A 15,991-nucleotide genomic window follows, 5' to 3' on the forward strand; every position below is an offset into this window, starting at 1 on the left:
GACATTTCCAAGCACGGCGGCGTGGGTATTCTCGTTCCCAATGCGCTGAGCAGCGCAGCATCGATTGTAGCTTTCGTAAGGGAACGTTCCGGTTACTTAACTGTAACCTTGTTCCCTGAAAAAGCGGAACGAGATGCTGCGCTGCTTTGCCGTGCTGAAGATGTCCCAGGACTGCTCTTCAGACAAAATATCCTGATGATGCACCTGTGGCTCATCTATTTATAGCCTCGTGTTGCGGGTGCGCGCCGATGACATCATAGACCGAGGCTATATTACCTCCGGGTCAAATCTATCGACGTGTTACACACAATATTCACAGCTGGTCACGACTAAAGGCGTTCCCAATGCGCTGAGCAGCGCAGCATCTCGTTCCGCTTTCTCAGGGAACAAGGTTACAGTTAAGTAACCGGAACGTTTCCTATAAATAAAAATGATTGAATGAAAAACAATTACACACAAATAGAAGAACTTTGAAGTCAATCCTGACGTAGACTGGAAGCCAGTGGAGAGCTCACAAAATGGGGGTGGCATGGTCATATTTGCGACTATTTAAAAAAAATTTAACTGGAGCATTTTGAACCAGTTGAAGTCGAGCTACCTGAGACTTGGAGATACCATAAAACAGAGAATTTCAATAATCCAAACACTAAATTATGAAAGCGTGGATAACTGTCTCAAGAGACTTTTCAGACAGAAAATGTTTTAGATAGTGAACGAAGCTGGAAAAACTAGAGGCAATGATGGAGGATACATGTTTATCTAATGTTAGCCAACTATCAATGAGAACACCAAGGTTACACAACTTGAATTAAAAACAGACAGATTGCCCAGGGTGGAATTATTAAACTCAAATTTATCAGATGGACGAAAGATTATAATCTTAGTCTTAGAGTCATTTAGAGTTAAAAAGTTGTTGGATAGCCAAAGTTTGACATTTTCGATCACATACAAAATAAAAGTTTTTGTTTACATAATATATGTGTGTGCATGTGTATATTTTTATCTACAGTATATGTAAATACACACATACAGTGTATATATATTTGAAAATATTTACATGTACATATGTGACCCTGGACCACAAAACCAGTCTTAAGTGTCGTTTTTGGAAACTGAGATTTATACATTGAAACCTAAATGACATGGAGAGGATCTGCAAAGAGGAGTGGGACAAGATCCCTGCTGAGATGTGTGCAACCTGGTGGCAAACTACAAGAAACGTCTGACCTCTGTGATTGCCAGCAAGGGTTTTGTCACCAAGTACTAAGTCATGTTTTGCGAAGGGGTGAAATACTTATTTCACTCACTAAAATGCCAATTAATTTATAACTTTTTTGAAATGTGCTTTTCTGGATTTTTTTGTTGTTGTTGTTATTCTGTCTCTCACTGTTCAAATAAACCTACCATTACAATTATAGACTGATCATTTCTTTATCAGTGGGCAAACATGCTAAATCAGCAGGGGATAAATTTTATTTTATTTTTTCCCACTGTAGATAGATAGATCCAACATCAAGTGATGTAATCTGCAAAGTAATAGCTTTTCTCTTCAAAATATTGCATTGACGTACCTCAGATTAAAAAAAAAAAAAACACTCTTCCCCAAAGCCTCTTCCCTAACCCTCTTTCATCCATTCCTCCCTCCCTCTCTGACTCTGTTTCCACATCCAATACCAGCTGATGTCACTATTGGCAGATACATCATTCCACGTCGCTGAATAACTGGAGGATATCATCACAAGCTCTGTCTATTTGAATGCATCTTTATAGGATTATTGGAGAGTGTACATGCTACTGTTTTAACTTTATTGACATTTTTTACCACACCTCCTCCTCTCCTACTTCCTGTGAAAGAGTCAGCTATGTTCTCCTCGTCCAAACCCTCCCTACTCTCGCCCTGGACCTCCATGGATCAAGCTGACTCAGAAGCTTTGGATATCAGCACTAAAGTGCAACTGCATGGGGTCCTGTGGAAGAGACCTTTCGGGAGGCCCTCAGCCAAGTGGTCCCGCAGGTAATATTGGGCCTTATGCACAGTCTGTAACAAAAATAAAAGCATATGTATATGATTCTTTTAATAGGAGGATCTTTTCAGTTATTGTATTTTAGTTAGCTGTTTTTCATTATTTTGTAATTTCCCTGCAGAGATATACAATGCATTTCTTTGTTTTTGTTGTTCTGGTCAGTAATGAAGTGTTATGAAATAAATAATGTTATAGACCACATACAGTGAGGCAAAAGAACAAGCTGTGGAATTATTAGTATTTTTGCTCAGTTTAAGCACATGTTTTTTTGTGTGGTGTCTTGTTGTGTAATGCACTTTAAAAGCTTTATAGCTTAGCTGAGTAACCCGTCATTATAAACTGAACTGATGTGTTGAAATAAATGTGCCTTTAAAGCTGAGTAAGTCAGATCCATGAGGACATTCCGTGCCGCTGGTGAGTTTTTGTACATTAGGACTCATCAATTCCAGGACAGATCAATTCCAGGGAAGTGAACGTGAAAATTGATGGTTATTTGGTCATTTATGAATGTGTGAAGGAAGCAGTGAAGGGTTTTCATGTAGTGCTTATCTATAATGGACAGAATGTGCAGTGTTAGCTGTGAGGTTATCAGTGAATTTCTTCTTGCTGTTTATGCTTTCATAACAGATTCTTCATCATCAAGGATAGTTTTCTTTTGTACTATGCTGAGAACGAGAAAAAAAGCTTTGAGACGAATAGATACTTCAACATTCACCCTAAGGTACACAGACATGTACATTTCTTATAATTGCACATTATTATTATTAACATTAACTGTGACTACACTGTGAAACGATTAATGTGCAATTTACACTAATAATGCCATGAAAACTACAGAAATCCATTACAGTGAAATGAAATAGTAGTGAATATATATTTAATTAGATAATCATATACTTAAGCGATATCATGCCAGCAAGATGTTCAACTGTTGTACTGAATATTATCACAGCTGTGTGATGACTGCTCACTTTTATGATATAAGCAAGCAATTACATACTGAGTAATGTAAGCAAAATATGTCCAATTTGTTGAAGTGTACATGTTTACTGAGCATGAAATGTACTTTATCTTTTTATCAATGTAAGGGGGTGATTCCATTAGGTGGATGCATCGTCGAGCCAAGAGATGCTCAAGGAATGCCATTTGCCATGGTTATCAACCATGAAGACTTCACAGTAAAAACCTTCTATTCTATTCTATTCTATTCTATTCTATTCTATTTTTTGGAAACCAATTCACCACAATCAAGTGGGTTTCCAAAGCTATATCAGAAAGGGATATGATGAACAAATTCAATGAATTATTATTATTTTTAAATTTTTTTATGTAAAGAGGTGTTTAGTGCAAACTGATTCACTAGAATTGGTGATAGCTAAACCTGGCCCTTATGTGAACTTGCCACTGAGTTATTCTTAATAATAAAAAAAAGAATAAATAAATAAAATATGAATGATTTTACTAATAATAGTAATATATATATATATATATATATATAATTTAAATATATATATATATATATTATTTAAATATTATTCATATTAAAAATATGAATATAATAATAAAATCAAATCAAATCAAATCGTAATGAATATCTGTTCTGCTTATCCTGTACAGGGAAACATTGTCCTGGCTGCTGAATCAGAGCCAGAGCAGAGCCAATGGGTGGAGATGCTACAAGAGTCAGGAAAAGTGTGAGTGAACTTCTACATCTCTGTAAAAAAAAAAAATCAACAAGCATGTTTTAAACCAGTTCCACATTTAAGATTTAATTCCTGCATTTTTAATATGTTATAGATTGTGTCTGACCGTGATGTAACTTTTGTGTGGTGATGTTATTTTTTTTACATTAAAGCACTTGGAAGAATGCTCTGTTGGGTGAGGCTATGATTGAGAGTCTTGAAGCTCAGGGGCTACAGCTGGCTAAGGAAAAGCAGGAATACTTGGGTATGGCCACATCTTTTTCTTTTCTTCTTATAGCCTGACTTTCTTTCTTTCTTTCTTTCTTTCTTTCTTTCTTTCTTTCTTTCTTTCTTTCCATATCTAATTTATGAAGAGTGATGTATTGTGTTTTTGTTTTTGTCAGATAAGCTCATGGAGGAGACTGAGGAGCTGTGCTTGCAAAGAGAACAGAAGGCGGTTAGCTTTCTATTTATGATACCAACAAATGTCCAGTTATGCAGTGTTTAGTTGTATTATGCTGTAGATTTGTACAAACATATGTGTTGATATTCAATCAATGCATGTGAAGTGAGTGATGGATAAATATGCAAATATGTCTGTGTGTGTTCATGTGTGTACCTGTTGTTTTTAGGAGCTGGAGAGACTGAATCAACTGCTGGAGGAAGAAAAGCAGAAGTTTGAGGAAGTGGTTCAAGAGCTGAGAACAGAGCAAGATCAAATTAAACTGTATGACATTCTCATCTATCTATCTATCTATCTATCTATCTATCTATCTATCTATCTATCTATCTATCTATCTATCTATCTATCTATCTATCTATCTATCTATCTATCTATCTATCTATACCTGTCTATCTGTCTGTCTTTCTGTCTGTCTACTTTTTTATACAATTTACTTACTTCATCAAATTTTGATGACAGATATGTCCTGTCCTGCCATAATAAGTGGGGTTTGAAAACAATCCATTTGTATGAATAAAATATTAAATTAATAATTAATGTTAAATTTATGCTGAACATGGATAACCATCCTCTGAACCATTGTCTATTGCTCTTTGTTGGTAGAGATCTGGACGGTACTGCTCAGTGTCTGAAAGGAGTGGAAAATGAGAAAGAGGAGCTTCACAGTCTTACCACAGTTCTGCAGAAGTCTTTAGAGGTATCAGAAAAGAAACATTTTAAAATATAATATTGAAAAAAAAAAATCTAGAAGTTAAAGAACAGTGTATCATTACCAGATGTGAAGCACAAACACACAAACGAACATGCAGGACAGATCTGAGGTGAAATTATTTCATGTGAGAAGAATGAGGCTGCATAGAGTTCTATGAAAGACATTTTATAATGAAGTTCTGGTTGGTTATTATCCATGAAGTGAAAAATGTTCATAACAAAAGTTTGACTCTGTCTCTTCAGGAGTTATCTCAAGAGAAAAAGCGCACCCTCGAGCTGCTGCGAGAAAGAGGACAGGATGTGACTGAAACAGGAAGTGATCGGCGGGCCTCTTTAGACTCTCAGTATCCAGAGGTGCAGCTTCAGGGCAACCTGCGGCAAATCGAGGAGCAAATGAACAGCCTGCTTAAAGAGAAAGAACAGGCAGAAGAAAGGTGAGAAAATCTGCTCAAGAAAAATGTTTCATTACAAAATATGTAATTTCCAAACAAACAAACAAACAAAGATTTGAAATGTTGCACCATTTAAAGTCACTGTTTGGCCAGGAAGTGCATTAGAATAAATGGACTGTTGAGACCATGACAATGGAAATGTACATTGATCTCTAAATAAGCCAGTCTATTGATTAAATGTGAATGAAGCACAAAAGACAGAGAGTGGATTGACTAGCGGGCATGAGTGACCTCAAAAGCAGGATATAAATAAATGTGACTCTGCTGTATGGTCCATTACGCATGATACAACAAATTTATAAATAACAACCTGATAAGATGGAAAATAACTGGCAAACGTTTCACTCAAAATATGACCTTCTTCAGGGCCATACTATATTTTTAAATTCATACTGAGTACTGTTTCAAATATTTAAAAAAAATGGCTAGTATTTAATAAATAATGTGTAGAATGCAACTATTTGTACTCAGATTAATTAATTATGTTATTTTAGCAAATGTAGTTATAATTCATGTAAAGGTCAGGAAAATAATGCTAATAGAAATGATAAATAATTTATTTTGTACTTTTACACAGAGAACAGTAAGCAGAGAACAATCCTCTGCAAATTTAGCGTCCCTGGCATCTTATTACAAACTACACTCCAGTGCTCTCTTTCCTACAGCTTTGTTTTGATGACAGTCAGCCAGACCTTCTCTCTGTCGCCCCCTGCAGGCTGAAAGAGAATGAAAAACGAGCCAAAGTTCTGCAGGAGGAGAGGGAGTTTTATTCTTCTCAAGCTCAAGCTCTCCAGCAGTCTCTTACACAGCTCACAACAGACAAACAGCACACCGAGGAAGAGCTGAAGGTGAAAACTACTGAAAATAGACTTTCTGTAGATCTGGTTGAGGAACATTGCAACAATTCTCACTACTCTTTTCAGGGTGCTGCGATATTGTTGCTTTGAATCTAACATACAGTGTTATTAGGTTTCATACTGTATCGCATTACCTTTTCTGCATCTCTGGGTCATCTGCACATCTACTATCACTTCTCACTGATATAAAAATCAATTGAAATTCTATAAAAGTCCACATCTATCTCCTCCATACCTCACTTATAAAATGAATCTCCCTTATACTCTGTCTTCATCTGTGTGTGTGTGTGTGTGTGTGTGTGTGTTTGTGTGTGTGTTTTTGTGTGTGTGTGTAACAGGCAGAGATGGAGTCTCGTCTGGAACTGGAGCGTAGGCTGAAATTGGCTGAGGAGGCTCTGCAAGATATAGAGCAGGGTCTAAATGCAATAGAACGCACCCATGAGAGGGATGAAAGAATGAAAGGAGACGTCAGCCATCTCCGCAGTAAGTGCACTACATCAGCCATGTTCTACTGAGTAGAGGATTTTAGCTATCATGTCAATATTAAAAGAGTAGGTTTGCCTAAATACTAAGGCTTTTAAGTTTTAAGATATTTAAGATTTTTTAATGAAACCTGAGAGGTTTCTTTCCTCCCTAACCAAAACATTGAAGATCCAAAAAGGTTATAAAAGCATCAAAAAACAATTCCATATGAATGGGGAGTTTTAATTTAAGTTTTGTGAATAAATAGTTTCTGTTTTATATGCATATGTATCATTGTTTCAGGTTTCGTAAAAAAAAAAAAATCTTAATTTCAACTTTGAAAATGCTAAATTAACAACATTTATGATTACTTAAAGGGACAGTTCACCTAAAAATGAAAATCCTGTCATCATTTACTGACCCTCATGTTGTTCCAAACATGTCTAAGTTTCTTTCTTCTGCTGAACATAAAATAAGATACTTTGAAGAATGCTGCCAACCAAATAGTCGGCGGTAGCCATTGACTTCCATAGAATAAAAAAAATAAAAATACTATGGAAGTGAATGGCTACTAGCAACTGTTTAGGAACCAAATATATTATTTTTGTGTTCAGCAGAAGAAAGAAACAGGTTTGAAACAACTTGAAGGTGAGTGAATTATGATAGGAATTTCATTTTTGGGTGAACTATCCCTTTAAATGTTGCAATTCATTCAAAGAAGTATTCAACACTGTAAGCCTAAAACAAATGGACATTACTGTATAAATATAAACTAAATACTATTTTTTCCACGTCAAGCTGGTGCTCAGGGAAAAGGAAATGCAGTGCTGATTTACATTCCTGTTGGCAAACCTGGTTTGAAAGCACTCGACTTTACAAAATTACCATGTTAATTTATTCATTTATGTTTTCTTAATTGTTGAGCTGGAACGGATACTAAAAAAAGGCAGCCAACATCCCAGCATGCCTGGGAACTCATTTAGTGCTGTTTAAAAGCCTCCCAGAATGCACTTCATAAAGTATGTTGTAATAACATTCTTACAAATAAGGGGGTTTAAGCATTGACTGATAAGACAATGAACCAGCTTCACAACCACACAGACTACAGCTGTCTGTTTTTGCTTTATGGTTTCAATAAGCACTCTTTTTACACTGGTGAGATAGTATTCAATTTTGTAAGCCCTTTAAATCCAGTTATCTAAATTATTTTATGATGTTTAACTTCAGATATCTCGATCAAAATATACAGTGACTTCTTAAAGGTTATTAAATTGCATACAAACTTAATTTTGTGCATTGTACCTCCAGAGTTCTTTGAGGAATGTATCTGTGCTGCAGAGATTGAGGCCAAGTTACCGTCCATCATGAAGAACGCCGTGTATCTGCATAAAGCTGCTGCTCGACGCATCAAAAGTTGCCGTATCCAGAGACGGGCCTCCAGACAGCACTGGTGTAAGTGTTTGTGTAGGTGCATACATGATGAAATTATAACCTAAATATATTTTTTTTATCGATTGACAGCACTAATATATATATATATATCTCTCTCTGCTGAACATCTGAGAATACAGCTTTGCCAACAAAGAAATACTTATTTTTTTCAAATATGTTAAAATAATTTATTGTAGCTAAAATAACTTTTTTTATTATTACTATTTAATAATTACTTTTTATACTGTTAGCTACTGTTTTACTGTATTTTTGACCAAACAAATGCAGCCATGATAAGCATATACGCTTGCACTTTATTTTAAGGTGTCCTTGTTACAGAGTAATTATACATTTAGGTACCGAGTAATATTAATTAACTACATGTACTTACTATATGGTTAGGGTTAGGATTAGGGTTTGGTTTAGGGTTACTTGCATGCAATTATGCATAATTTATTGTTATTATAATAGTAAGTACATGTGTAACAAGGACACCTTAAAATAAAGTGTTACCGAATATACTATAATGAAAGAAAACTAAATATTAAACTATTATTACAATAAAATTGCTCAATTTTTGTTGATGTGTTTAAAATGAAGTAACAGTTGGCATCAGCTATTTATTGTTGCTTTGTTGTTTTTACAAATCTAATATGATAGACCCCAAAGGCTTTCATTTTTGGTTAAATTTACTCTAAATAAATTGACTTCAGCTTCTCTTATCCTGTGTGTAGTGAAGCACTCTCAATCATTTGCCTCCTCTCGCGGAGCCTCCTCCACCAGTCTTGAAGAGCTGAGAGAAACTGCCCGGCGTCTGACTTCAGACAGCTGTTTGAGACAGCGGGCCTACAAGATCATCACCCGCCAGAAGACCGTTCAGTCTGAGGACTAACAGTGTTCTGACAGATGGACTGAGAGAGGGGAAGTTGTTTAGTCATTCTGCTCTATGCTGTGCAACTTCTGGTGAAAGTAATAATTATAATTCATAATTCAGTAAGGGGAATCTGCACATGCAGTGTGCTGTCATAGTTTGGGACTGTGTGTCTTTCTTATTGTGTCCTTGTAAATGTAAAACACTGTAGGATAATATAACTATATGCGACCCTGGACCACAAAACCAGTCATAAGGGTCCATTTTTCCGAAATTGTGATTTATACATCATCTGAAAGCTGAATAAATAAGCTTTCAATTGATGTATGAGTTGTTAGGGTATAGGACAATATATGAAATCTAAATATTGAGAAAATCGCCTTTAAAGATGTCCAAATTAAGTTCTTAGCAATGCATGCTACTAATACAAAATTAAGTTTTGTTATATTTACAGTAGGAAATTATCTTCATGGAGCATGATCTTTACTTAATATATTTTTGACATAAAAGAAAAATTTATAATTTTGACCCATACAGTGTATTTTTGGCTATTGCTACAAATATACACTCCAGCGACTTAAGAAAGGTTTTGTGGTCCAGGGTCACATATGAAATGTCAAATATTTGCTTTTAGTGAAAATAAACTTATCTAACAACACAGCAATTTTTTTATGATTTTATATGTTTACACTCAATAGAGCAAACAGTGCCAGCTCGCTTTTTTTTTTTTTTTTTGGTTCAGAAATGTTCTTTACTCATTTTTTCCCATAGGGATTTTAAATAAGTCTTTGTGAAACAGTTATATGCCATGAACCAAATCAACCGGCCATGATGTGAATCACAACATTGTAAACTTTGATTTGAAACAAAAAAGTATTTGAAAATCAGACAAAAAGACTACAGTAGAAGGCCATGTAGGCCTGAATTCAGCTTTAATGAGGGAAAGAGCTACAATCCCATGAAGCATTGGGAATTACATAAATTAACAATGATGGAATTAAAGATTTAAAGAATGATGGATTAAATACATAAACAATAAATTTTATATTTATTGCAAAATATATACAAATGTTTATGTGGTTTGAGAGTGTAGGGAGACTGACTCATTAGCATCTTACAATGGCTTATAAGTTATCCATAAAAATCAGTTTTCAGATTGAGAAATTAATGACATTTTTATTTCGGAACTCGACTGATGCACATTATGACATGTCACTTTTTATTAAACTAGTAATAAAGCATCTGCAGCCAGAAAACATATTTTCATTACAATTAACAAAAAATAAAATGAAAAATGGTGCTGAGATGAAAATATAATTTGATGAGATATTCTTTTACACATAAAATGATACAATGTCAAAATTGATATGCAGTGATGGCCATTTTAATGAAACAATCTGTTTTTCATTATTATGTAATTAACACTTGCTTTGTCACTAGCCCAAAGAAGCTTTGTTATGAATTACATTCAAAATCCTTTTTTGTCCATCTTCATGATTATTAGCTTGATTATTACTCAACACGATTCTGCTTCCATTTAAAAAGCCCCTAAATTGAACTCATGATTCAATAATGTATTCAAATGAAATTGTTTCTTTGGGCTTTTATGATATTAAAAGTGATATTGATGTGCCATCTGGATATGCAGGAATTAAAATGGCTTCAGTGTTTATTAAACCTTGCAATTACGTCATGCCTAGCTGAGTCACTGCCAGAAAGGGAATAGGGACCCGTGATCAAAGTGAAATTTCCAGTCTCTTGGGGGTTATTTTTACTGAATCAGGCCACAGATGTCAACATCATCATCTTCTCCACTCCCAAACCTGCGTCAGAAGAAACAAACCAGATAACAGTCAATTATTTCAGAAAAACTTTGCATTTCACTCTGTTATATAAATAATTAAGCTGCAGTATCAGACTTGCTTGCATAACAAATTTGGCATGATTTTGACAGAATATATATATGTGTTGTGCAATTATCATGCAATAATTATCTGAAGAGCCTGTACGCAGAGGCAGTGAAAAATGTGCTAGCCCTAAAAACAGTTTTTGTCCAGGTTGTTTGACTGCTGTACAGTACAAAAAAGCCTGTGACAGATGGCTGCCGTGACAAGCATCAGTGTGGGTTAAGCTCTCATAGGAATTTAAATGCCTACTGCAGTGCTTTTCTCACATATATCGATGTGAGCTCTCCTCCAATCCTGTCCTCTAGATATGTACCACGATGACATGGCATTTTTAGTATAATGGGTGTTTTATGACTAGCGTCCTGTGTCTTATATGTTATATGCCTACTCACATTAAAACATAAATACCAAAGTGTTATGTAATATGAACATTTGTATTGACTTCAGTGTTCTTTCATTATCATCACACAAGCATTATTTTAATGTGATGATATAATGTACATGCAATAAACATTAATGCCCAGGCAACGTTCAAAATAGCAAGCTATAATACTGCTCCAACTATTTCTGAAGTATAGTGTCCTGTGCATAGTATGCATGTCCTGCTAACAAAATGTGCAGTATACAAAAAATGGATACTTGGCACACCGTATCCCACAATGCAATGCACTCCACTTTCTCCATTTGAGTCGTTATTTTATTGGACTGCCAAAAGTTGACATTTTAACCCAAAACTGAATTAAAAAAATGTGAATTAATCATATTTATAGTACATAATTATACTCACATGCCATGTGTTGAGGTAATGTCATGTTACAATAATGTAGCCCTCAGAAAAAAAAAAAAAAAGATTCTGATTGAATCAGTTGTATTCGGTGGTCAAATATTTCTGAATAATGCGCGTTGATGTGTTTGCATTAATGACTGGATGATTGTACATTACACTGTACACAATGCCTACTGTACCACTTATTATTTTTAAAAATAGTAGACAGTATACAGTGTATACTGCAAAGTAAATAATAAGCTATTCCATTCTGAACATGCCTATGAGAAGTAGAATACCAAAAACGAAGCTTGTGGGGGGAAAAAGAAAGAAAGAAAAGAAAACAGCACACCTGAAGGAATGCAGGGGATGTTAGTATGGATTTGAGCCCTGATGGGTCTGTTGCTGACCAAAGACTCTTGTGCTTGATCAGCAGTTACACTGTGCTGAGATCATTCTTTGCCATGTCCTGACGCTAGGATGTAATGCTGGGTCAGCATTTAGCTAGAGTTTAGTTTACACAAGTCAAGTCATGGCTCACTTTCTTACGGCCTAGATTCCTAAAACAAGAGTCTCCCTCAAAAGATTTACTCTGGGAGAAGCATCCCGTCCCCTTTCTTTAAGAAATAAAGCCACCCTTAGAAAGAAGCCATCACTGTTGTCATAGTGCCAAACTTCCTTGTAAACAATGAACTCTTTATATACAGTTTTCAAAGCAACACGGCTGCCAAGTTACAAAACACAATCATGCCCCGACATATGATCATCCACACATAAGCACAAAGTTCTTAGATTAACATTTAAAAGATATAAATACAGAAAAATATTTATTTAGATGACATGATGAAAATGATCCAGCATCAGGAATAAATGAATCTTTTAGATATACAACACTTGAGAGCATGACCATCAATATTGTTGCTGTAGTTTGGTGATGAGGCTAGCATGTAGGCTCAAGCACAGCTTATTTCTAGACAGATGTGCATGGAAAGAGCAAGTAGGTTGCACACTTGAAGAGCTCACTTCTCAACTAAATTTGCATTTAACTGAGCCTCCAGGGCCATCTTGTCAAATGTGCGCATGTTTGTCTCTTCACGAACACGATCCCGCACGTGGAAAGATGCACGGGCCACGGATCGAGCACTTTCCAACACAGCACGTTTTTCTCTGAAAATCTGTTCACTTTTTTCCAGTTTGCGCTCAATGGACTGCAACAATTCTAGGCGGCGCTGTTTCTCCTCCTCTTCTACTCGTTGACGGTTAAGCCTTTGGAGTCGTCCTTTTTCCTGCCTGCTTTGCACCGCACGTTGGGCCTTCTCCCGTGCCCGCTCTTCAGCTACTTGAGCGGCTTGTTGTGCTCGTCTTTCGGCTTCCCTAGCCTTTGCCTCCATCTGTTCCTTCTGCTGTTGCTCACGTAGCTCAGCGGCGCGTCTTGCTTTCTGGATTTGCTTCTCTTCTCGCTTAGCTTTTTCCTTTAACTCTTGCCCACGTTTTTCTTGTATCTGCTCATAGTTCTCCAAAGACCTACTTAGCTTCTCTTCAGCTGTTCTCCGTGCTTCTTCACGCTCGTCCACTTCACGACGTGCAATCTCTTGGGTAAGAGCTGCATGGCGCCTCTTCTCGGCACGGTTGAGTCCACGACGCTCCTCTTGAATTTGGTGCTCTCGCTCCTGACGTTTCAGCTCAGCGATGGTCAGTTTCTCCTTGAGGAGCAGTTTCTCTTGCTCAAGAATAGCAGCTCGCTCCTCCTCCAGAGCTTTAAGGTTCTGCTCTTGTAACGCCTTCTTGTGTTTCTCTTCACGAGCGGCCTGTTGCAGTTTCTGTAACCGGCTACGTTCTTGTTGTTCGGCCAATTCCTTCCAACGCTCCTCATTTTCCAATGCTTGGCGAAGTTTTGCTTCTGCAGCCTCACGCTCCTGTTGGTTAAGCCAACGCTGCCGGGTTGAAACTTGTGACTGCCATGCACGTTGGCACTGCTGCACGGCCCTCTGTTTCTCTCGCTCTTCACGTTCCCGTCGCAGCTCCTCTATTCGCCGCTCACTGTCCCATTGTAGGTGTGCTACGTAGCGTGTCTGGCTCATTATGTCCTCCTCTTGGTACCTGGCTAGCATTAGTGCAGCAATCTTTCGGTCACGCTCTGGAACAGCTTTAAGTCCTCGTCGTTTCACCTCTTTCACAATGCGCTCCACTTTTTGCATAGTCTGTGGAGAATGGCTAAGGTCTCCCAAGCTCAAACTGCGACCCATTAGGGAGTTAAGGGTAGCTAAAGTGCGGGCACGAGGACTTGATGTCTTAGCCCAGTGATCTCTTGCCCCATCCCAGCTATAGGATGAGGAAGCAGATTCAGAGGAGGTACATGTGGTAGTTGTGGTGTTCGTTGTTGAAGCAGTAGAGGAACAAAACGTGTCACGTCTGCGTTGCAAAGACTCCAGTGAGTGGCTTCTGCATCTAGCCTTTGATTTGGAGATGGTGTGCCCATTATGCTGCGCAAACGTACTTGTAATTCCGTTGGCAGGACTTTGGACAGCAGATTTTGATACTATCGGGGCAAGTGAGGTTGGTGTCCTTGGAAACGAAGAAGGTTTAGGTATCGATCTGGGGAAAGTGTTTGGAGCCTTTGTATGAGCACTGGAAGGTTTTTTTGAGCCCTGACTTCCTGGAGCTGACTGAATCGATCGTTGGATTATTGAAGGTTTTGGACCTTGAAGTTTTCCTGCAGATTCTACTTCAAGGGACTTAGTCTTTTTTGCTGAAGCTCCTTTAGCAGTAGGAGCAGAGTTCACTGGACTGGCTTTTGAGATGGGAGGAGAGCTGGATGTGGACACTGTAGTAACTTGTCCTGACCCTGCTGTTGTGCTTTTAGGGGCAGTTGATGTAGATTGTTTTTTGGGTGCACCACTGCAAGTAGGTGTTATTTTGGGGCTTGGATTTGTTAAACTGTGATTGGCTTGTTGAGACAGAGCATTTACAGTTTCCTCTGACTTCTCTGAAGCCAAAGGACCAGGATTATTGTTCAGAGCTGCCTGCAAAATTCGCCTCTTCTCCTCTCTGATAATCTGCTCTCTCTCCTCTCTGCAGTGTCGGACTTTAGCATGTCTATCCCGCTCATATATCTCAAACATTCCTGTGGCGACACGCATACTCCGGCCAGGTGCCTCACGGGCAAAATCTGACAGTGGACGAGACAGAAGCTCCACAGGTTTCACTCCACATCGTGCGCATGCCTCGAGAGAGCGAGGGCTTGTCAGTACATACCGACTGCCTTCTGCAACTGGTGAGTCAAAATTGTAAAGGTCCAGATGTAGTTTTAACTCTTCTGGTTGACTGGTTTGCTGCTGGCATGGTTCTTGAGGGCTAGGTACAGGTTCAGTACGGGGCTCTGTCTGTGGGCCGGAATCCACACTAACATCTTTCTCTCTATCATCACCTGGCTCAGGCAGACATGGTGCTTCAGAGGCTGCAGCGGGGCTTTCAAACTGGGCCCCTCTGAATTTACTTTGGTCATCAGGTTCCAATGGGTCCACCATGGTTCACTGTATAAAAAAAAAAAAAACAGAACACACAAAAATTAATACTGCAGTGTGTTTCATTAACGGTGCTGGATAACCCACAAGCAGATTCGTGGAATCACAGGGATTATTATGTTCTGTCTAGAGATCAAGGCTTAAAAGTGCTATCTAAGGTCGAGGGACGCCACAAAGCTTGCACATGCATGCATATTTTTTACGCTCTGCTTCTGTATGTGATGACGGTTCCTGCTTCAGGCTAATTACATAAGGTTACACATGCATGCTGAGCAATATTAAAGAACTCATGCAGTTGCTATTTTTGTAGTCTGTGATTCAGATGAAGTTATGCATGTATGTAAAACCATTTCAATGTCTCATCTCTGCACTCTACATCTATCTATCTATCTATCTATCTATCTATCTATCTATCTATCTATCTATCTATCTAATGCATCTAAACTCCAATAATGCAGTCATTCACACAAAAACTGAAATGTCACAATTTTGTCATTTTTAATGTCAAAATTATGTAATGTTTTTTTCGTTCACTCCACTCTTGTGTAAGCTATGTGTATCGCTAGCATCTAAAAACAACATAGTTTTCTAGGCCCCAACAAGACATATGTTGTTCATACAGTAAAGAAACGCTGATTTCAAGAGCCATCTAAAAACACATATGCTCAAAACAGCCTCTCACTTCGCAGATGGTTTCCAGAGATGTTTTGAATTCACATACAGTATGCGGTCCCTATCACACCCAGGCAATAATATCTGATGACATGAATGCGCTAGAAATCACTTGCCCACAAGAACATAGGGCACGACGAGATCGCAAAAATCACGACCATAAAAAAAA

The 15,991-nt window shown here is 37.6% G+C and overlaps 2 protein-coding genes across 2 annotated transcripts; one reads left to right on the forward strand and one right to left on the reverse strand.

The window, feature by feature from the left end:
* The first annotated feature begins 1,698 nt into the window (after positions 1-1,698).
* Positions 1,699-9,615, forward strand: LOC306850350 (pleckstrin homology domain-containing family D member 1-like). Its single transcript, XM_079385927.1, has 13 exons — positions 1,699-2,014; positions 2,652-2,745; positions 3,113-3,202; positions 3,642-3,718; positions 3,880-3,971; positions 4,111-4,163; positions 4,339-4,433; positions 4,773-4,866; positions 5,124-5,314; positions 6,048-6,180; positions 6,528-6,672; positions 7,960-8,103; positions 8,817-9,615. The coding sequence occupies exons 1-13, from the start codon at positions 1,863-1,865 to the stop codon at positions 8,972-8,974; spliced, it is 1,518 nt and encodes a 505-aa protein (XP_079242053.1). The 5' UTR covers positions 1,699-1,862; the 3' UTR covers positions 8,975-9,615.
* A 1,109-nt stretch (positions 9,616-10,724) lies between these two features.
* LOC306850777 (coiled-coil domain-containing protein 177-like) lies at positions 10,725-15,153 on the reverse strand (the record flags this gene model as incomplete). The annotated part of the gene is made up of 2 exons (XM_079386636.1): positions 10,725-10,776; positions 12,650-15,153. The coding sequence occupies 2 exons, from the start codon at positions 15,151-15,153 to the stop codon at positions 10,725-10,727; spliced, it is 2,556 nt and encodes an 851-aa protein (XP_079242762.1).
* Between the last annotated feature and the right edge of the window lie 838 nt (positions 15,154-15,991).

Source organism: Barbus barbus (assembly GCF_936440315.1).
Source record: "Barbus barbus genome assembly, chromosome: 30".
Classification (NCBI taxonomy): Eukaryota; Metazoa; Chordata; class Actinopteri; order Cypriniformes; family Cyprinidae; genus Barbus; species Barbus barbus.

What these genes read in the sequence shown, in the direction of transcription:
- LOC306850350 (XM_079385927.1), top strand. Translation starts at nt 1,863, where the DNA reads ATGTTCTCCTCGTCCAAACCCTCCCTACTCTCGCCCTGGACCTCCATG. An exon ending in TTCTGCAGAAGTCTTTAGAG is followed by an intron (nt 4,867 to 5,123) that starts GTATCAGAAAAG and finishes CTGTCTCTTCAG; the next exon opens with GAGTTATCTCAAGAGAAAAA. An exon ending in ACACCGAGGAAGAGCTGAAG is followed by an intron (nt 6,181 to 6,527) that starts GTGAAAACTACT and finishes TGTGTGTAACAG; the next exon opens with GCAGAGATGGAGTCTCGTCT.